The sequence below is a fragment of the Aquarana catesbeiana genome, linkage group LG01 (genome assembly GCF_042186555.1).
Source record: "Aquarana catesbeiana isolate 2022-GZ linkage group LG01, ASM4218655v1, whole genome shotgun sequence".
NCBI lineage: Eukaryota > Metazoa > Chordata > Amphibia > Anura > Ranidae > Aquarana > Aquarana catesbeiana.
In genome coordinates, this window is record NC_133324.1 from 526,486,841 (window position 1) to 526,509,147 (window position 22,307).

At 41.9% G+C, this 22,307-nt stretch overlaps 1 protein-coding gene across 3 annotated transcripts in view; it reads left to right on the forward strand.

Moving 5' to 3' along the window:
- SIRT6 (sirtuin 6) overlaps positions 1-22,307 on the forward strand; it is a 175,955-nt gene that overhangs the window by 130,322 nt on the left and 23,326 nt on the right. For all 3 annotated transcript variants that reach the window (XM_073594650.1, XM_073594662.1, XM_073594656.1), the window contains 3 exons: positions 11,673-11,768; positions 11,929-12,009; positions 21,389-21,512. In XM_073594650.1, coding sequence (XP_073450751.1) covers positions 11,673-11,768; positions 11,929-12,009; positions 21,389-21,512 — 301 coding nt within the window. The remainder of the gene's footprint in view (positions 1-11,672; positions 11,769-11,928; positions 12,010-21,388; positions 21,513-22,307) is intronic.

Here is a 22,307-nt window from a genome sequence, read left to right on the forward strand (position 1 = left end):
CTTTCCTTTGACTGCAAATCTGCTGCTGTTTTTTGCTATGTCTAGCAGAATGGATGACAAGACTTCAAGGGTTAAGATAGCAATATTGCAAAATTTAAATGCCACAGCTACTACCTGCTGATGCCAATAGTTGCCCAGTGATTATATATTTTTTAATTGTTTCAGTGTCTTTGATATTACATTATTCTTGCCATCGTCACATAAACATTCATGCCTTTCAATCAACCAGTTGGCTTGTTGCCTTTTTTTTTTTTCTTTTGCAAAGAATTGAGCCTTTCTTCTAGCTAGTGACCAATTAACATGAGATTTTATATAATTATTTTCTATTGGTGAGTGAAAGATTTCATTTAAGACCATAGTATTCTAAACCAGTGTTTTTCAACCTTACTTTAGTCATCAAGGCCCCCTTTAGAATTGCGCACATTCCTGGGGCACACCAGTCTGACGGCTCGTTCTCACAAGGAGGTGCATCCAAGTGTGAGCACTTTTTTGCTTGTTCCCATGTGTTGTGTTTTATAATAGGCTGCTCTATACCCGTGAAACACGCAAAAAAAAGGTGCTGGCATGATTTTTAAATCGCACCCCACAAAAATGCATGGTCCCACTCCACTCTATCCTTACTGTGGGCGAGTGCGGGGTGTAGCAAGATGACAGCGACGAAACGTCACTTCTAGAGGTCGACCGATATGGGTTTTTCTCTGGCCGATGCCAAAGCCGATATTTAGAAATCGCGGTGGCCGATGGCCGATATATGATGCCGATTTTTTAGGGCCGATATATTAGGCCAATTTTTATTTTTTTTTTTTCCCTTCATCTCATAAAATCTAACAGTTAGACCCCTTTCACACTGGGGCGTTTTTCAGGCGCTTTTGGGCTAAAAATTGCGCCTGTAAAACGGCTCCCCTGCAGTCTGTGTGAAAGCTCGAGTGCTTTCACACTGAGGCGATGCGCTGGCAGGATGTTAAAAAAAAGTCCTGCAAGCGGCATCTTTGGAGCGGTGTATACCCCTCCTCCACCACTCCTGCCCATTGAAATGAATGCGCACCGCTGCCGAAGTGCCTGCAAAGCGTTTCGGCAGCAGCGCTACAGGGGCGCATTTAACCCCTTCTTCGGCCGCTAGCTGGGTTATAAGCGCCCCGCTAGCAGCCGAATAGCGCCGCTAAAATGACGGTAAAGCGCTGCTAAAATTAACAGCATTTTACCGTCAACGCATGCCCGCTCCAGTGTGAAAGCAGCCTTAAGTAATAAGTGATACAGAAAATTTTTTATATTTAAACATTTATTAAACAAAACAAACCTCCAATCAGTTCATATGTATGTATAATTTAGATTAAAAAAAAAAAAAAAAAAACTATATTTTAAATATTAAATACACAAAAACAGGTAATCAAAACTTTTGGACAAAAAAAAATGGGCTAATTTTACTGCTTTTTTTTTTTTTTTTTTTAAATTTCATTAGTGTATTTTTTAAAAAAAAATTGCGTTTGAAAGACCGCTGCACAAATACCGTGTGACATAAAATATTGCAACAACCGCTATTTTATTCCCTAGGGTCTCTGCTAAAAAAATATATATAATGTTTGGGGGTTCTAAGTGATTTTATAGCAGAAAATACAGGATTTTTACTTGTAAGCAACAAGTGTCAGAAAAGATTTAGTCTTTAAATGGTTAAACTGAAAACTTCTCCATGGAGTTCAGTCTATTGATAAAAGAACCTGAAAGAGATACAAATGTATCTTCTTATCAGACTTGGCAGGCTGCCCAGAGGAGGAGAGAAGAAAACTTCAGACAACTTGCAATTGACTTAAATTACAGAAGTCATTTGCAAGTCCCGCTGAATCGGCTTTTTTTATCAGCACAATCGGCTGATGCCAATTAAGGAAAAAAAGCCAAATATCGGTCGACCTCTAGTCACTTCCGTTACACATTCTGACGGGTCGCCAAATCTGATGAAACACCGGCAAGAGTACAGATAATGTCATAGAGGAAAGAGCCAGGCAGAGGAGTGGGGTGAACTCTTTCCCTTCCCTCTGTACGCATAGTTAAAAGCGTAACCCTTTCATGATATGACTGTAATGGGCTATCCGAGGAATGTCTAAAAAGTTTGAATGGTATTAGAAAACATACAAAAGAGAAAACACAAACAAATGATCTTTATCAGCCTTAAAAAAAAAATCGCCATCCTTCACAACACACCTTTTGGCAATGTTCATAAAGCTTCTGGAAACTATCAGCAAAGGCCTCTTTAGGAATCGATCACAGAACCCCTGTCGCACATTCTTGGATTGCCACCATGTCCGCCTTTCATGACGCTCTTCAGGCGGGGAAACAGAAGTCAGCAGCATCATAGCTACATAGTTAGGTTGAAAAAAGACACAAGTTCATCTAGTTCAACCGATAAATAAAAAAATCAACAACCATACAATCCCATATACAAATCCTATACCCACAGTTGATCCAGAGCAAGGCAAAAACCTCAGCAAAGCATGATCCAGTTTGCTACAGCAGGGGAAAAAATTCCTTCCTGATCCCCAGAGAAGCACGATCGGATATTCTCTGGATCAACTTTACTTATAACCTCTCCTGAACGATTTAATTTTACAGATAGTAACCCACGTTTAAAACGTCCGTTTGGCCGTGTTTACATGCCACATTTGCGTTTGAAAAATATATATTTTTTTTTTTTTCAAAATAGGCAAAAATGAAAAACGCCTGTAAACGAAACGCGGCTAAACGCGAGTTACTGGGTTTAGCCGCGTTTAGAAGCGTTTGGCGCTTGAAATGTCTCTAAACTCCACATCAGAACTAATTTTTTTGCTTTCCAAAAAAGGCCTCTAAACTCAACTGCCTAAAAACGACATTAAACAAACCTGTGTACATGTACACATAAGATAACATTGGATGAGTTCAGGGGCAGCTGAAAAAAGCATGCAACTGCCTCTGAACGTCCGTTTACCAGCAGCAGTGTACATGAGGCCTAAATCATTCTTCATAGCTGAGCTCCTCCCTGCTTCTTATCAGTTTGGTTGCCCTTCTCTGCACTTTCTCCAGTTCCCCGATATCCTTCCCCAGTAAAGATGGTGAACACCATTCTATTGCTTGCCACTTGGATTCCAGATCGAAAAGGTAGGACTAGGTCTCATCTCCTGTGATGATGGTTCGCAGAAGGGATGGATCCTGGTCACACCTGGTATTGAAATCTCCAGAAGTTTCCATTCATTTAGCTTTTTGTTTGTCTGTCAGCTTGTGCGGCACAAAGCGGGAGCAGATTTTCCGCTTACCCAAATCTTTTTGCAGGTGATGGTGCACACTGTGTCCTTGCTAATGCCCAATTCCTCCACCATCAATTGTAGTTCTTTGCTGATCTCATGCCAGCATTTGTTGCACTCGATCAATCATATCTGGGGTTCTGCTTGTCTACAGCTGACCTGAGGCTCATCCTCAGTTGTTTCCTTCCCGTCATGAAAGTGTGTGAACTAGTCATAAACACATTTTCTGCTCACGGCTTCCATTTTGTACACTTACACCAACGTTTCATGCCTCTCTGTCAACGTTTTCCCCAGTTTGTAGGAGAAGTTGATGTTCACTCGTTGCTCCATTGCACTGTGACCCTACCTCTCACACTGACTACGTTTGACTGCTGCAGCGGGTTTACCCCAGGTGGCACTTCTTGACGTGTCTCTGAATAGCCCTGTGAATGCGCATGCACCTGTTCCATTTTGCAGTGGCACCCCGATTGAAAAGCCTGTTCTAAACAAATCAATTAACAGTAGAAATGAGAAACGATGTGGTAATGCTTTTTTCTTTAACCACTTCCTGCCCATTGGACGTTACATGATGTCCTGGACTTGAAGTTTAGAAAACTGGATGATGCTTGCAGTTATAGGCATCTCCCTTTATAGGCAATTCCCTCTTGTGTAAAAATGATCCTAGCAACTGATTAGCTGCTGAATTGCTTTTACAGGCAGTGGGAGGGGACATTACCACTGACACCTCTCCGGCTCTCCCGTGTGATCATGGAGCACGGTATCTGATCCAGCAGCGGAGGCGGGTTACCACAGAGCCAGCAGTGGATTGGATGGTCCCTGGCCATCTCTATGAGAAGTAATGCCATGATGTCACTTCTGTCTCTGGGAGATTTTTTTTTTTTTCCTGGAAAGCCGAGATCAATGTTTGTGGTTTTTTTTTTTTTGTTTTTTTTTTGTTAATCCTCATATGCTTTCCAGGATAAAGAAGATATCCTGGAAAGATGTCTCCAGGACTTGTCATGCCTTATTTCTATCACAAGGGATGTTTACATTTCTTGTGATAGGAATAAAAGTGATCATAAAAAATAAAAAAAAAATTAATAAAAACAATTTTTTTTTAAAGCGCCCCTGTCCCCTAGTGCTTGCACGCAAAAGCAAACACATACATAGGTCATACCCGTATATGTAAAAGGCTTTGCACCACACATGTAAGATATCACTGCAAATGTTATAGTGAGAGCAATAATTCTAGCGCTAGACCTCCTCTATATCTCTAAACTGGTAACCTGTAAAATATTTTGTAAAGCATCACCTATGGAGATTTTTATTATGTACCTTGTTTGGTGCCATTCCACGAGCGTGCACAATTTTTAAGCATGACATGACAGGTATTTATTTACATCATCTTTTATATTTTACCAAAAAATTTGGGTTATATATTGTGTGTTTTTTTTGCCTTAAAATTTTTTCCAAACATTGTGTTTGAAAAACTGCTGCGCAAATACCATTTGACATAAAATATTGTAACGACTGTCTTTTTGTTCTCTAGTATCTCTGCTAAAAATATATATATAATGTTTGGGGGTTCTGAGTAGTTTTCTAGCAAAAAAAATACTTATTTTCACATATAGGAGAGAAATGTCAGACTTGGCCAGGGTGGGAACTGGTTAAAATGAGTAAGCTGGTCTACAAGTCATCTTGTGGTAATCCAGATTTTGTGTGTACAAAATTATTAGAGGACTGGTACTGTGAAGGCATGTCCAAGAAAAGGCAAGTGAAGAGCAAAGAATTAGTCAGCTCTTTTATCTGTAGGCTAACTACATCTTTTTCCACATTACTGACTTACCATGCCATTTTTCATGTTGTCTCTGTGGAGAAAGAAATCTCTGTGGGGAGAAGTATGATTTTGCTTCCTCATGTTAGAGTTGCCCACTTGAAAAATGGTTATCTGATGACTGATGGTGGGATTATCTAGAAGCTGCAGGAGATGTTTATTGAAATTCATGCACTGATGATCATCATTATCAGCTTTCCCTGCAGCAAACCCTCAGGGAGAAATAACACAGAAGTGACATCCCCAAATTTCTTGGGACTAGGATTCAGAGTCAACAGCGCCTTTAAAGACCTCACACTGTAGATACAGTATATTGCTATTCGGTGGAACAAGAGTTCTTAGACACAGTTACATGTCAGGATATGCACTACTCTTTTTGAGGAGGAATTCTACACAAAAGGTATTTCTTTCTCGTACATCACGGCACACAGTCTCAGTAATTACTGATGGGTTGTAGGGTATCACTAGGTGATTGGCCACTGGCACACCCTAGACAGGAAGTTCAACCCCCTATATAACCCCTCCCCTTACTGGGAGTACAGTGTCTTAGGTTTTGTTCACAAGTAAAGTTGTGCTGAGCTCGCTGGAATATCCTCACTGGGGCAAGCCATGCAACCGGATCCATTCAAGGTGTCTTTTCCAGGCCAAATTGGATGGTACCCGGGCCTCGTATCCGAAGGAACAAGGTTTTACCTGTAACGCTTCTCTTTTTAGAGAGCTGGACTCTGGGATCCAGTATTTAGTTTTTTCAGCCATATTCCTGGTGGGGTGCTTTACAGGCCCAGAACTGCAGATCCCCCTATTCAATGATGCCCCAGTCTCTGAAGTTTTTTTCTCTAAATGGAGCCCACCGTGAGAGGTGAAGATTGGGTCTGTTACACAGAACCCTGCAGCTGGATAAGGTACGGGAGACTCCTCAAGAATTTTTTAATTCTAGTAGGTTTCTCCTTTAAGTAAATGTATGCTATGCTTAAAGTTGCCACCGGGGGCTGTCAAGAGCACATTCCTTTCATGCCTGATCTGTCTGTGTCCATGCTGTACGTTCCTCTAGCCATGCTCCAGGTAGGATGTGGGTAGGGAGGTTCTTTCCTTCAGGCATTCTTCCCCCCCCCCGCGGCTTAGGGGGCTGGGGTGAGCCTTAGCAGGGAGCAGTAGTATACCGCGCCATCCGCCACCGCCATTTCGGCGGCTTCCCATCCACCGCCCCTTCTTTCTCTTCGGCCCCCCCTCCATGCTTGCTCAGAGATCAGAGCCTCGGCTCGTGCGAGAAAATGCTCGTTTTTGAAAAAAGCTAGGGGGGGGGGGGGGTCGGTAGGGGTGGTTGGAGGAGGGGGGGGCAGAGGGTTAACGTGACGTTGGCGTGGTTAGAAGCCCACATCGCTGGCTACACAAGCTATAAAGTGCAGGACACAGGCATTCCCAGGCAGCATTTACTTAAGCACCAGACTGGGTCTTGGTAGCAGCGGCAGTTGCTGAACTACAGTGCTCAGCAGTCAATGCATTTTTGTGGTACCTCTACCTTTGTTGCTTGGCACTATGGGCAGAAGAGGTACAAATACCCCGAAAGATAGGGGTTCAAAGGGATCCCCTCTCAGGCTCTGAGGACCCCCCTTCTGCAGCACCTCCCCCCCTGAAGGACCTGGGCAAGCTGGCCAGGGTGAGCTGTCGGGGTCAGGGGCTTCAACTGCTTCTGGCACTTCAGCCCCTGTATACATTACGCAGGATGTTTTTTCCGTAACCATAAATGGATTAGAGGAAAGATTAGTGGCCTTAATCGCATCTTCACTCATTGGAAGAAAACACACTAGGTCCCCCTCTGCCACCCAGGACCCTCAAACAGAGGAACTCTGGGGAAAAAGGAGAGGAATCCCCCTCAGAAGACCGAGATGAGACCAATGATTCCTCTTCTGAGTAATCAAGTGGAGAAGGGCCCTCTTCAGCTTCTCAGGATGAGAAAGTGTTGGTGCAAATTTGTGCTGGATTGGTCCGCTCCACATTTAAGTTGCCCGTATCTGAGTCAAAGAACCCTCCTCTTTGGGTTCACTGAAGCCTCCTCAAACTGCACATGCCTTAGCTGTTTCGAGTTTACTGGAAAAGCTTATTTATTCTGAGTGGGATCACCCAAATAAACATTTTCCCTCCTAAAAAGTTTTCAACACTTTATCCTATGGAGGAAAAATTTACCAAGATGTGGGGTATACCGGCGATTAACGCCGCCATATCCTCCGTAAATAAAAGTCTGACTTGTCCTGTTGACAACGCTCAGATGCTTAGGGATCCAACTGATGAAAAATTGGAATTCCTGTTAAACGTTTTCTCCTTGGCAGGTTCAGTGGCTCAACCTGCAGTGGCAGCAATTGGAGTTTGTCAATACTTGAGAGACCATGTTAAACAGGTGCTCAAAGTTTTACCTGAACAGCAAGCCGGGGGTTGGCCAACCTACCAGCGGCTTTGTGTTTTGCTGTTGACGCAATCAGAGATTCTATCCTCCAGACCTCTCGCCTTACGCTTGGGTTGGTACATATGCGTAGAATCTTATGGTTGAAAAATTGGTCTGCCGAATCACCATGTAAGAAGCTCCTGGCTGGGTTTTTCCTTTCGTGGTGCAAGACTGTTCGGGGAGGATTTGGACAATTATATCCAAAGGATCTCTAGTGGGAAAAGCACCCTTTTGCTGGTTAAGAAAAGGACTAAACGTCCTTCCTTTAAACGGGCTCTTTCTCCAATGCCAGGGGCATCAGCCTCCAGGCAGTCACAACGGCCTCCTCCGTCAGGCTCAAAAGTTAAATCTCAGACTCAACCCCACTCGCTCGAGTGGGGGGGGAAGACTGCTAAAGTTCTCAAGGGTCTGGCACGAGGATTTTCAGGACAGATGGGTGGTCTCCACAATAACTCTAGGTTACAAACTAGAGTTCCGAGAATTCTCCACTCCTTGTTTCCTCAGATCAAATGTCCCCAAAGACCCAGAGAAAAAGGTCTCTTTCTAGCATTGGAATGACTTTTGTCGCAAAAAGTTATCGTGGTAGTTCCCATGCAAGAGCAGGGATTGGGGTTTTATTCAGGCCTTTTCACGGTACCAAAGCCAAATGGAGATGTCAGACCCATTCTAGATCTCAAAGATCTAAACTGATTCCTAAAAGTACGGTCCTTTCGCATGGATTCAATCCGATCGGTAGTCTCCATTCTACAAGGAGGAGAACTTCTGGCGTCAATAGACATCAAGGATGCGTACCTGCATGTACCCATTTTCCCTGCTCATTAAAAATATCTGCGTTTTCGAAGTAGAAAAGTGCCACTTTCAGTTTGTAGCTCTGCCTTTCGGGCTAGCCACTGCACCTCGGGTGTTTACAAAGATCTTGGCTCCTCCTCTAGCCAGATTAAGATGCCAGGGTATAACGCTAATAGCGTACCTAGACGACCTGCTCTTGATCGGTTAATAGCCCGCTTGGACCAAAACTTGGTCACCACAATCAACTACCTGGAATACCTAGGTTGGGTCCTCAACTTAGAGAAGTCTTCTTTAAATCCAGTAAGAAGACTAGAGTATTTGGGTCCGGTCATAAATACAGCCCAGAAGAGGGTATATTTACCCCAGGCAAAAATCAGTGCCATAAAGAGACTGATTCAGGTAGTCAGGGCAAAGAAGGGTCCTTCTATTCGCCTTTTTGTATGAGGCTGCTGGGGAAGATGGTGGCTTCATTCGAAGCAGTTCCCTATGCTCAGTTTAATTTGAGACTGCTGCAAAACAGTTAGAGTTAGATTTTCTAATGCGCCTGTCTCCTACAGTGCGTCAGAGCCTCAGTTGGTGGTTGATACCCGAGAATCTGCAAAAAGGAAAATCCTTTTTACCAGTTACATGGACAGTGGTAACAACAGATGCCAGTCTTTCAGGTTGGGAAGCAGTTCTGGAACAGTCGACTGTCCAGGCGAGGTGGTCCAAGACCAAGAGGACCTTACCCATCAACATTCTGCAGCATATCTAGCCCTAAAAGCCTGGACGCTCAGGTTACAGGGTTGCCCTGTCAGGATCCAGTCCGACAATGCCACAGCAGTGGCTTATATCAATCACCAAGGAGGAACCAGGAGTCGTGCAGCTCAGGAAGAAGTATACCAGATCTTAATCTGGGCAGAAAAGCATGTGCCCTGCATATCGGCAATCTTCATTCCGGGGTGTAGAGAACTGGCAGGTGGACTACTTAAGTCGCCGGCAGTTAGTCCCAGGGGAATGGTCTCTTCACCCCGACATCTTCTTGGCCATATGCCAAAGATGGGGAGTTCCGGATGTAGATCTCTTTCCGTCCAGGTTCAACAACAAGATCGACAGCTTTGTGTCAAGAATAAGGGATCCACTTGCATGCAGGACAGATGCGCTGGTGACTCCGTGGCATTGGTTTCCCTCCAATTTATGCATTCCCTCCTATTCTGCTGCTGCCATGACTTCTTTGCAGGATCAAGCAGGAAAAGAAGTCTGTGCTTCTGGTGGCCCAGAAGAGCTTGGTATGCAGAAATAATGAAGATGGCGGTAGGTTTCCCTTGGACCCTACCGTCACGTCCAGACCTGCTATCCCAGGGACCAGTGTTCTATCCTGCCTTACAAACGCTAAATTTAACGGTTTGGCTATTGAAACCCGCGTTCTGAAGAGTCGTGGGCTTTCAGGCCCTGTAATTTCTACCTTGATTAATGCAAGGAAGCCAGCTTCCAGAATGATTTATCATAGAGTCTGGAAAGCATATGTCTCCTGGTGTGAATCCAAGGGTTGGCATCCCAGAAAATGTCAAGCAGAATCCTTGACTTTCTGCAAATGGGGTTAGAGATGAAGCTGGCCTTGAGTACCATCAAGGGCCAGGTCTTGGCCTTATTAGTTCTGTTTCAACGTCCACTTGCTTCGCATTCTTTGGCCCGAAGCTTTATACAGGGGGTAATGCGCCTTAATCCTCTGGTTAAAGCGCCTCAACTCCTGGGACTTGAATTTAGTTCTGTCAGCTTTACAGCAGCAGCCTTTTGAACCGATATGTTAGTTCTGTTGACAAGGAAATTGATTCTTCTGGTGGCCATTTCTTCTGCCAAAAGAGTATCAGAATTAGAGGCCCTTTCTTGTAAAGAGCCATATCTAATAATGCACAAAGATAGAGTGGTGTTACGCCCTCATCCCTGCTTTCTACCGAAGGTGGTTTCAGGTTTTCATCTAAACCAAGATATTGTTCTGCCTTCCTTTTTACCAGATCCCTGTTCTATGGAAGAAAGGTCACTACAGGCTTTGACTGCTCTCACTACATCCAAAGAATATCTGGAAGCGACTGCTCAGGTTCATAAATCGGTTGTTTTGTTTGTATTGCCAGAAGGTCCTAATAGAGGACAGGCAGCATCGAAATTTACCATTTGCTAAATGGATTCGACAAATAATTGTTCAAGCTTATGGTTTGAAGCAGAGAGTTCCGCCTTTTCAGATCAAGGCACACTCCACTAGGGCTATTAGTGCTTCGTGGGCAGTGCATCACCAGGCCTCCATGGTTAAAATCTGCAAGGCCACAACCTGGTGTTCAGTCCATACATTCACCAAATTTTATCAGGTGGATGTGAGAAGGCATGAGGATATCGCCATTGGGCGTAGTGTGCTGCAGGCAGCAGTACAAGGTCCTCAGGTCTGATTACACCCTACTTTGTGTGGTTCCCCTCCCCTCAGATAGCATTGCTGTGGGACATCCCGTCAGTAATTACTGAGACACTGTCCCGTGATGTACCAGAAAGAAAATAGGATTTTGTATAACAGCTTACCTGTAAAATCCTTTTCTTTTGAGGTACATCACGGGACACAGAGGTCCCTCCCCTCTTCTAATATACTTATATTGTTTTGCTACAAAACCTGAGGTACTCCCAGTAGGGGTTATATAGGGGGTTGAACTTCCTGTCTAGGGTGTGCCAGTGTCCAATCACCTAGTGATACCCTATAACCCATCAGTAATTACTGAGACTCTGTGTCCCGTGATGTACCTCGATAGTAAAGGATTTTACAGGTAAGCTGTTATAAAAATCCTATTTTTTTTTCTCACTGTTGCTTTGATACAGTTAAAAGAGAAGTTCGGGATTTAGAAAAAAAAAAATGATACTCACCTAGGTGGAGGCTACTTCTGTCCCCCGCTGGCTCTGCACTGAGAACTGAGTGATCAAAGACCACTGATCTCTCAGTTCTCAGCATTCTGTGAGCAGAGACTCGGGATTGTCAGCCATCCCTAACCCCCCGCCCGCCCCCACCCCACCGCACTCACTGGAGTGCTAAGCTGGGGAGGGGAGAGGCTGGCTTGGGCTCTCAGCGGCTCACTGAGAGGCTGAGCCAGCTGCCGATCCAGGGTTCTGGGTGGTCAGGATAGTTTAGTCTGAAAATGGGTCACAGATCGCTTTGGCTAGACTTTTTTTTTTCCTTTTTTTAATATTTTTAAATGTCTCCTATAGGATAGCAGATCATATTGTTTTGAGTTCAGTTACACTTTAGACATATTTTGTAAAATGGTTTTGTTTATAGAAGACAATTCTGAATGTATTTCACATCAAATTGTAGAATATTTGATTGATGCCAACCTCTTACTTTCAGACAGTATGTTCGAGACTGTGTTGTGGAAACGATGGGATTAAAACCTACTGGAAGACTTTGTGACGTTCCCAAAGTTAGGGGCCTACGGTCATGCAGGTAAACAAAAAATGTTTTGGATTTTTGTGTTAAAATGGTAAAGCCAAACTATTTTTGAATTGCATTTATATGGTATAAATGGTACAATATTTAGTTAATAATAAGTATATTTTTCAGAGAATGATTTCTAGTGTGACGTAATTGTGTACTTGTCTCTTAGAGGAAAGCTGATTGATACTATTCTGGATTGGGAAGATTCTTTGCCTGAGAGAGACTTAAACTTAGCTGATGAAGCCTGCAGGTAATTAGAAATGTAACCACTTAAGGACCGGAAGGATTTGCCCCCTTAATGACCAGAGCACTTTTTTACAATTTGGCACTGCGCTGCTTTAACTGGTAATTGCGCAATCATGTAATTCTGTACCCAAACGAAATTTGCATCCCCTTTTTGTTTTGTTTTTTGTTTTGTTTTTTTTTTCCCACAAATAGACCTTTTTTTTGTGGTATTTGATCATCTCTGGGATTTTTAGTTTTTGTAATATAAATGAAAAAATACCGAAAATTTTGAAAAAAAAAATTATATTTTCTACTTTTTGTTATAACAAAAATCAAAAAAACCAATTTTAGTCATACGTTTAGGCCAAAATGTATTCAGCCACATGTCTTTAGTAAAAAAAAAAAAAAGAAATTCAATAAGCGTATATTTATTGGTTTGCGCAAAAGTTTCCATGGAATTTACGCAGCTTTTGGTTTGACTCTCATTTCTTGAGGTACTAAAATGGCAGGGCAGTACCCCCCCAATGACCCCATTTTGGAAAGTAGACACCCCAAGAAAATTGCTGAGGCATGTTGAGCCCATTAAAAAAAAAAAATCTTTACACAAAGTTGTCGCTAAATGATATATTGCTCACACGTTCCATGGGTATATGTGGAATTACACCCCAAAATACATTATGCTGCTTCCCCTGAGTACAGGGATACCACACTTTTTGGGAGCCTAGCCGCATACAGGACCCTGAAAACCAATCACCGCCTTCAGGATTTCTAAGGGCGTACAATTTTTATTTCATGCCTCACTACCTATCACAGTTTCGGAGGCCATGAAATGCCAAGATAGCACAACCCCCCCCCCCCAACTGACCCATTTTTGGAAAGTAGACACCCCAAGCTATTTGCTGAGAGGCATCTTGAGTATTTTGCAGATCTCGCTTTTTGTCACAAAGTTGTGAAAATTGGAAAAAGAAAAAAAAAAAAAAAAGTTTACTTTTTCTTTCTTCATTTTTAAAAACAACTGAGAGCTACAAAATACTCACCATGACTCTTAGCAAATACCTTGGGGTGTCTACTTTCCAAAATGGGATGGGTTTTTGACATTTCAGGGCCTCAAACTGTGATAGGTAGTGAAGTGAAATCACCATTTTACGCCCTTAGAGATCCTGGAGGCGGTGATTGGTTTTGGGGTCCTGTACGCGAATAGTCTCCCAAAAAGTCTCACACATGTGGTATCCCCATACTCAGCAGAAGCAACAGAATGTATTGTGGGGTGTAATTCCACATATACCCATGCCATGTGTGAGCAATATATTGTTTAGTGACAACTTTGTGAAAAAAAAAAAAAAAATTGTAATTTTTACCAAAACTTGTGGCAGAATATAAAATCTTCCATGGACTCAACATGCCTATCAGCAAATGGCTTGGGGTGTCTACTTTCCAAAAAGGGGTAATTTGGGGGTGGTTGAACTGTCCTGGCATTTTATGCACAACATTAGAAGCTTATGCCACACATCGCCCACTCTTCTAACCACTTGAAGACAAAGCCCTTTGTGACACTTTGTTTACATTAAATTTTTTTTTTGTTTTTTTTTTGCTAGAAAATTACTTTGTAACCCACAAACATTATATATTTTTTTTTTAAATCAAAGGCCCTACAGATTAAAATGGTGGGTGTTGCAATTTTTTTCACGGTATTTGCAAGGTGATTTTTCGACTGCAATTTTTTTGGAAAAAAAAATCACTTTTTTGAATCTTAATGCACTAAAACACATTATATTGCCCATATGTTTGGTAAAATATAAAAGATGATCTTATGCCGAGTACATAGATACCACGACATGCTAAAATTGCGCACAACTGTGCAGTGGCGACAAAATACATACATTTTGAAAAGCCTTTACAGGTTACCACTTTAGATATACAGCGGAGGTCTACTGCTAAAATTACTGCCCTCGATCTGACCTTCGCGGTGATACCTCACATGCATGGTGCAATTGCTGTTTACATACAACACAAGACCAATGCTTGCGTTCGCCTTTGCGCTCGAGCACTGGGGGACAGGGGTGCTTTTTTATTTTATTTTATTTTGCTTTTATTTTATTGTTATCACAAGGAATGTAAATATCCCCAATAGGTAGTGACAGGTACTTTTTTTTTTTTTTTTAATCTGTTAGATTCTAGATCTAATCTCTGCCCTCAAAGCATCTGACCACACCAAAATCAGTGTGATAAGATGCTTTCCAAATATCCCAATGGCGCTGTTTATATCCGGAGAAACCGAAGTCATGAAATGCTTGAAGCTTCCAGTTTCTTAGGCCATAGGGACGATTGGAGCCGTTCTGGTCTCTGATCAGCTCTACGGTCAGCTGGCGGAACCACCAGCTGCATTTTCAGGTTCCCTGGTGGGACAGGAGAGCCTGTGAAAACCATGGAAGACGGCGGGAGGGGGGTGGGGGGGTGGGGTTTGAAACGTTCCCTCCCACTGCTTGTAAAAGCAGTCTAGCAGCTAATTAGCCACTAAGATTGCTTTTACATGAAAGCTGACCGCTGGCTGAAAAGAACGATACCAAGATTATACCTAAACCTGCAGGCATCATTCTGGTATAGGAAACACAAAGTTCCTTGAGTGCTATAAACTGTCAGCCATATACATGGGTATACAAACCCTGGAGTATGTGAGATGGGCTAGAACCTAGTGTGGCCACCAACCACTGGAAAAATGGGTAACAAAAATCAAGAGACAAATATAAAAGTAGAAAAACACAGCGCTCAAAAAATACTCACAAACAAGCTGCAGTTCAAATGTGCGATATACACAGCAATATATAGAAAAGAAAAAAACTGCTCTGTACACTCAAAAACATATGCGTGAGATATATAACAAATATTCCCAAATCATTAAACAAAATATATAGAAATATATATAGAAAAAAAAAAGTTGCCAAAACACTTGTAGTGAAAATGAAATTAAAACACCAAGTCCATAACCAGATGAACAGATGTCCAGTGGGCAATGAGAAGAGACCCTTGATCACTGTTCATGGGGATCGATGTGGAGAAGAGGAAAACACCCATTATAGTGATCCACCACCACCTAAAATGCAAGCTTACCAGATAGCAAGCTTAATAAGCTTGTCAAAAAATCAGAAGCCGGATGGACATGGATCAGAAACGTCCCTCTGTACGCTTATGACAGGTAGAAGACAAACTGGATGAAGTGAAGATCTGAATATCCAACCAACGTTAGGGCATCCCTCTAGCGGCGTAGGCGCGACCAGGCATAGGGAGGTAACATCCCCGAATCACAAACATAGGAGTAAAAACGAGGTATCCATAGTGTGACTCCGTATAACAAATTTATTAGGATAAGGTAAAACACTTACAATTGGGAAGTTAAAAGAAGAGCGAAAATCGCCGGCTGGCGATCGCCCGTCCAAGTGAAAGGCGATGAAGTCAGACAGTCACCCTCCTGACGTACGTTTCGTCTAGTAACTGACGTCGTCTGGGATCACTGTAATGGGTGTTTTCCTATTCTCCACTTTTCCACATCGATCCCTATGAACAGTGATCCAGGGTCTCTTCTCATTGCCCACTGGACATCTGTTCATCTGGTTATGGACTTGGTGTTTTGATTTCATTTTCACTAGAAGTGTTTTGGCAACTTTTTTTTTTTTTTTTATATATATATATATATATATGCACGTGGTAATAGTCAGACACTAGTTTGATTTCTCGTAATTTTATTTTGTTTAATGATTTGGGAATATTTGTTATATATTTCACACATATGTTTTTGAGTGTACAGCGCAGTTTTTTTCTTTTTATTTTCAACAAAAATCAAGAACAAAGAAGCAGCGCTCTATGGGTGTAGCATAATTACTTGTAGACTGTTGGCCAAAAAAAAAGTTAATTTATTGCACTTCTGGGAAATAAACAACAACTGTTAATGGTAAAATCTTACAAGGGTTGCAGAGGCAATCATACAAGCATATAACCAATAATATAACCAGTTGTTGTTTAACTGTGGTGGTGAAATCATGTCCTACAGCGTTGGAGTCACAGCTTTATGTATCGCGAGAGCAAATCCTGTTGCTGTCAGAATAAATTAACACGTGCTGCAGCTGAATGGCGTAACTGCAAAGCAAATAATAGTTTACAATAAAACAAAGTAACATTATAGTATAACAGTAAGGTATACGATGTCTGCAAAGCAAATACAATAAAACACAGAAAAAAATTACAGTTAAGCATAAAATACAGCAACAATAAAGAGAGAACAATAGAGAGAGAAGAAAAACAAACAACTATTTTTAGCTTTTTTATATTTGCACTTTTTTTTTTTTTTTTTTAACTGTAAAGGTTGCGGATACGGGTCTCTCAAAATGTGATGACCATCTCATCTTTCGAGACCCTGTGTTAGTGTGCCCTAGGACTGTGCAGTGCTGTACCCTACGCTAATACTCAACTAGTGTGTGGTAGCGACAGAAATGTTCCCCAGTGCAGAGACCAGGTTGGCCAGGACAGGAGGGACAATAATAGCAGGTGTCACGCCTCTATCCACATTTTCTGCAGACAGAACATCTTCTTTGGGGTGATCTTTGGCCTGAGGTACCACGGAGGACTTCTGGAAAGTGCCTCTCATGCAGCCTGCTCACTGCATTTGCATCGGAAAGTTGGGCCACAGCACTGTCTGGAAACAGAAGGGCTGCGATGATTTCTTCCTGGAATTTTAAGAAGGATCCAGTTTGTCCTGGCGCTTTGTATAGCACATAAGCGTTCAGCAGAGCCAATTGGAATAAATATACAGACTTTTTTTTTATACCAGCATCTGGCCTTACGGGCAATTAAGTACGGCGCCATCATCTGGTCATTAAAGTCCACCCCTCCCATGTTAAGGTTGTATTCTTGGGCACAGAGAAGGCTTCACAGAGGGGCTTCACAACAACATCAGTCACCGTTGGAATTTCGACTTCCGTATCTGCGTGAAGGGAGGACAGAACAAAAACATTCCGTGTATCCCTCTTCTTCACTGCAAGTAAATTATTACACTTCAAGCAGGCTCTCTCCCCCCGTCTAAGTTGGGATTCTACAAGCCGTTGGAGGAAGCCCCAGTAGCGATTAGATCGCACAGTGCCACATGCACTAATTCCACAATCAAAAAAGTGACTAAAGTGGCACGCTTGTGTAATAATTGTCCACGTACAAGTGGTACCCCTTTCCGAATAAGGGTGACACCAAGGCCCAAACAATCTTGTCAGCGCTCCCTATGTAGTCTGGGCAGTTGGGGGGCTCCATGTAACTGTCTTTTCCCTCGTAAACCATAGAACTATATGTATGGACTGTTGCTCTGTCACAGAGCTTATACAACTTGACCACATATATGGCGCGCTTGCTGGGGAGATACTGTTTGAAAGACAAGCAGCCAGAAAATGTAATCAGGAACTCGTCAACGCAGACAACTTGATCGGGAATCATCTCCAACAGATTGAAACCTCTACTACATGACTTGATAGGATCCGACCAAGCAGGTTTTATGCCTGCAAGAGAGGCTAGGGACAATGTCACTAAAGTCCTGGATCTGATATACGCGGCCCATGAGCAGAAGATCGAGGGTCTTCTCCTGTCGACTGACGCAGAGAAGTCCTTCGATCGAGTAGCCTGGAATTACATGCAGACATATAGGCTTAGGACCAAACATAATTGCCTGGTTATCCTCCTTATACCAAAACTCTTCGGCAAGACTCAAAATAAATGGCACTTTATCTAACAAAGTAATCATAAACAATGGAACCAGACTGGCTGCCCCGTCTCCCTTGTTGTTCATCATGTCACTAGAGCCATTTATCAGACGAATTATTACCAATACTAATTATAAGATGAAACAATCAGCGCCACAAGTAAAAAAAAATTTGTGATCTTTAAATAAGATAACCTAATAATAAATGTGCACAGCTGCCTAAACATTCCAAGTGGTACACCACACTAGTTTCAAAATGGATAGTAAATAAATGTAGCGCTATGTGTAAAATTATAAATGTAAAGTGCAAATCTCTAAAATAAATAAATCCTACATATAAATGAATAGTCCATAAAATGAAAAAATTAAGAAATAAAACATGAAAAACCATAGTGTTCTTCGTATACAAATTTATTCAGAGCCCCCAAACAGACAAGTTGCACTTACAAGATAAAAACTTTTAAAATCACATATAAACCTCCAGAGTAGCACCACCGTGTCCACATACACCGTGCCTGGCTGGACGTGACTATACGGAGAACACTATGGTCTCTATACTTATTTTCATGTCCTGAACTCATGGAATCTTGAGCCAAGCTGGGAGATGATCCGCTTCTTTGGATATTAATGAGCTGAGTTACCATTTAAGAAAAGAGCCATCTGGATTACCCACCATTGATTGGGAAGAGGAAGTGAGAGCAAAGAGCTCGTGGGGAGATCCGCATATGAGTTTTGACTCCTCTGGGAGGTGAGCGCGCATTTTTACTTGTGGTGGTGTACACTCCTTTTGAGGATGAACAATCGCTGTGGTGGAATTGTGTGGATACACTGATCACAAGAAGAGTTTTTCATGTTTTATTTCTTCATTTTTTCATTTTATGGACTATTCATTTATATGTAGGATTTATTTATTTTAGAGATTTCCACTTTATATTTATAATTTTACACATAGCGCTACATTTATTTATTTACTATTATTACCAATACTGCCATAAAAGGGTTTAAGGTGGCAAAGAGGGAATTCAAAGTAGCTGCATATGCTGACGACCTCCTATTCTTCTTAACGGACCCACACATATCCAACCCATCCCATCCCTCATGAAGGAGTTTGCAATATATGGGTATATTTCCAACCTTAAAATAAACTACTCAAAGTCATAAGCGATGAATGTTTCGCTTCCAGAACCTAAATTAAAGACAATCAAAGACAACAGTCCCTTCAAGTGGGAATCACAAGCTATCAAATACTTAGTGTGGATAACCCCCAAATTAGCCTCAATTTACTCAAACAACTTTCTCCCCCTTTTCAAAACCATTGAGAGAGACCTGCTAAACTGGCATTCTAGGCTCTTCTCTTAGTTTGGAAGGGCGGCAATCTGCAAAATGACCATACTGCCTAAAGTCCTATATCTACTACGCACATTGCCTATTAAAGTCCCCCAAAGCTTTTTCGGGTCTCTCCAGGCTCTGCAAATGAGATTCATATGGGCCCACAAAACACCACGTATCAAATTTATACTACTAAGACCCAAAGCATTGGGAGGGATTCCTGATTTCAAAACCTATTATCACGCCACACAGAATTCTGGATTGGCATTGCCACGCTGGCCTGAAAGACTGAGTGTCTTTGGAAAACGACGTGAGCCCGATCCCCTTACACTTCTCACCATGGATACCGAAACTTAAATACCCACCAAAATTGAGAGCCCACCCCCTGATGGGGACCACACTGGGAATCTTCCATCCTTTAACCAAAAGACCCAAATTTTCGTCCCTTCTTAGTCCCCTTACCCCACTACAAAACAACCCGGACTTCCCACCTGGATTGGGAAATCAACTCTTGCGACCTTCAGACAAACAAATCCCACTCCTAACAGCCCATTGTTTCAAAAACAAGACAATAAAAAACCTGACTGAACTTAGGGCAGACAATAATGTACCCACTCTACCAATGTGGACATATCTTCAGATCTGTAGTTATGTCAACAATACCTCACGACAGAACCACTTCACCAGAGACCTTAACGAGATGGAGTCGGTGTGCCTTAAAGGGGAGCAGGTGTCAAAAACTACCTCAACTGCCTACAAGTGGCTGCAGATTGGGGAAGAGTCGGCAATTGACAGGTTCAGAGAGAGATGGTCAGACAGCTTAGATATGACAATCACTGATACACAATGGGAAAGAGCCTGTATCATGGCACATAAATGTTCTCTTAGTACTAAAATACAGGAAACAGCATATAAAGTCCTTACCCATTGGTATGCCACCCCAGCGAAGATCCACAAATGGTTCCCTCAATCACCTGACACCTGTTGGAGGTGTAATAGAGCGAAGGGTACCCTACTGCATGTCTGGTGGCAATGTGAACGAATAATGCCATTCTGGAATAAGGTTTAAGAAGTGATATATCAAATCACAGAGACCAAACTTGTACTAAACGCGGCCTGTTGCCTGCACCACATCTCAAATTTTACCCTAAAGAAGTACAAGAACTCCCTCTCCAGACATTTATTAAATGCGGCCAATTCTCTCATTCTATTGCATTGGAAATCAACAACCACCCCCACCCATAAAGATTGGCTAAACAAAATCTCTTACATTTGTGAAATGTAAGATACGCAGGCCCAATCAGAAGAAAAAGTAGGCAGTTATCATAAAACCTGGCCTCCCTGGTTTGTATTTAGACACACTCAAGAATATGAGAGATTTGATTGCACAATAATGACTTGTACATGCTACGCTTGAATGGAGTGTCATACCCATAACCACCTTCTGCCTTGACTACATAATGATATGATACTAGCACAAACCAACTTGTTACACTAACTTAGGAAATATATTACTAGAAGCCTTCTCACTTAATATGTGCACCACTAATTTCACATCTGTAGCAACACATAGGACCTCTCTTCCTTTCCCTCTACCTGACTTTATTTCTTCTCTTTAACTGTTCTGACTCTATTCTTCATCTTACTCATCATTAAGTGCAGACTTTAGACTGAAATATTGAGGTGGGCATATCTTCTTTAGCATATGGATGTTTATAAAGAATAATTTATTTTCAGTTAGATTGCATGGCTATGACTCATCGAGACAGGAAATTCAATACCTTTGTTTTTTTTGTTTTTTTTCTCCTTTTATGTGATCTCTCATTTGATTGATATATATGAGATTATATTTGTACTTAAGTTTGTATATTTCATTTTTATTAATAAAATTCCTTATGTTTAAAAAAAAAAATATGAAAACTGCACTTGGTGACAGGGAGTGAAAGGGTTAACTGGGGGGGCGATCAAGGGGTGATCGGGGGTGAAAAGTGTGCTTATGTGTAGGGTTGGTGCAACTCGCGTTTAAATGTCCTCTCTCTGGAACCGAAAAGGGCTCCACGAGGGGAGGTAACATCACTACTTCTGGCTGTGTTTACAATTCACAGGCAGAGGAAACATTTCATTCGCCTAAACCGATCACCAGATCCAGGCCAGAAATCATTGGCCTGGGCCTGGAGACTGATTGGTTCTGAAGCAAATCCGATCGCCCGGGTGCGCGTGCCCGCCCGATGTACCAGGAGAGCCGCAGTATAACTGCGGCAGCTGGTCTTTAACTGGTTAATGTCCAAAATGTAAAATTTTCTCACTGGCTTTTTTTTTTTTTTTTTTTTTTTTTTAATAGAAAAGCAGATCTGGCAATCACACTTGGAACATCACTTCAGATTAAACCCAGTGGAAATCTTCCTCTTTTAACCAAGCGTAAAGGTGGGAAATTAGTCATAGTGAACCTACAACCAACCAAACATGTGAGTTTTAACATTTCTTATACAAATATTTTTTTTATTTTTTTTTTTTGTTACAATAGTTTTTATTACAAATTTAAAGCATCATACAGAAGTTTATGCTTAAACAATTGTCAGAAATTGTCAGAAAGTTATCAGAACAAGGATGCATTTTCCAATACGATCAGTGACCCTGACCAGTTAAACATAGAAAAACTATATCAAAAAAGATTTAGGCCCAGCAAGCCTGCTCTAATCATTAGCTTGACCATTCATCTAAGGCTATGAGCCCATATGTCTCCGCAACTAGGCACCAAGAAACATCAACAGGTAATAAGTATCAATTAACAGTACAGTAAGCTAGTGATCACCCATAGCTCCAGAATATGGGAGATAAAAAGAAAACAATGTCAACTAGGACCGGACCCGGTACCTTGAATCATGTGGCGTCGATCTCGAAAAAGAAAATGGAACAATTGGGGGGACTTTATGGTCCTACCAAAAATTATTATGAATTATAAATGAAGCAATAACAGGAAAAGTGAAAAAATTAAAAAGAAAGCGAGAAGAAAGAATCAGAATAGGGTAGATTAAAGTAGGTTTCCTCTGCCCGGGCCTCCGCTCACAAAATGGCTCAGTGTTCAGGGAGCCTGAAGATAAGCAATCTAGGGGTTCCACACTTGTTCAAACCTAGCTTGCTTATCTCTTCAAATACTGGTTCGTTTTTATTTCATTAATCATATTCCAAGATGTTTTATGTTTCACCAAATTTATACAAACTTTTGAGAAGTTGCTGGATTTTTTGACTCGTCAGTGGCC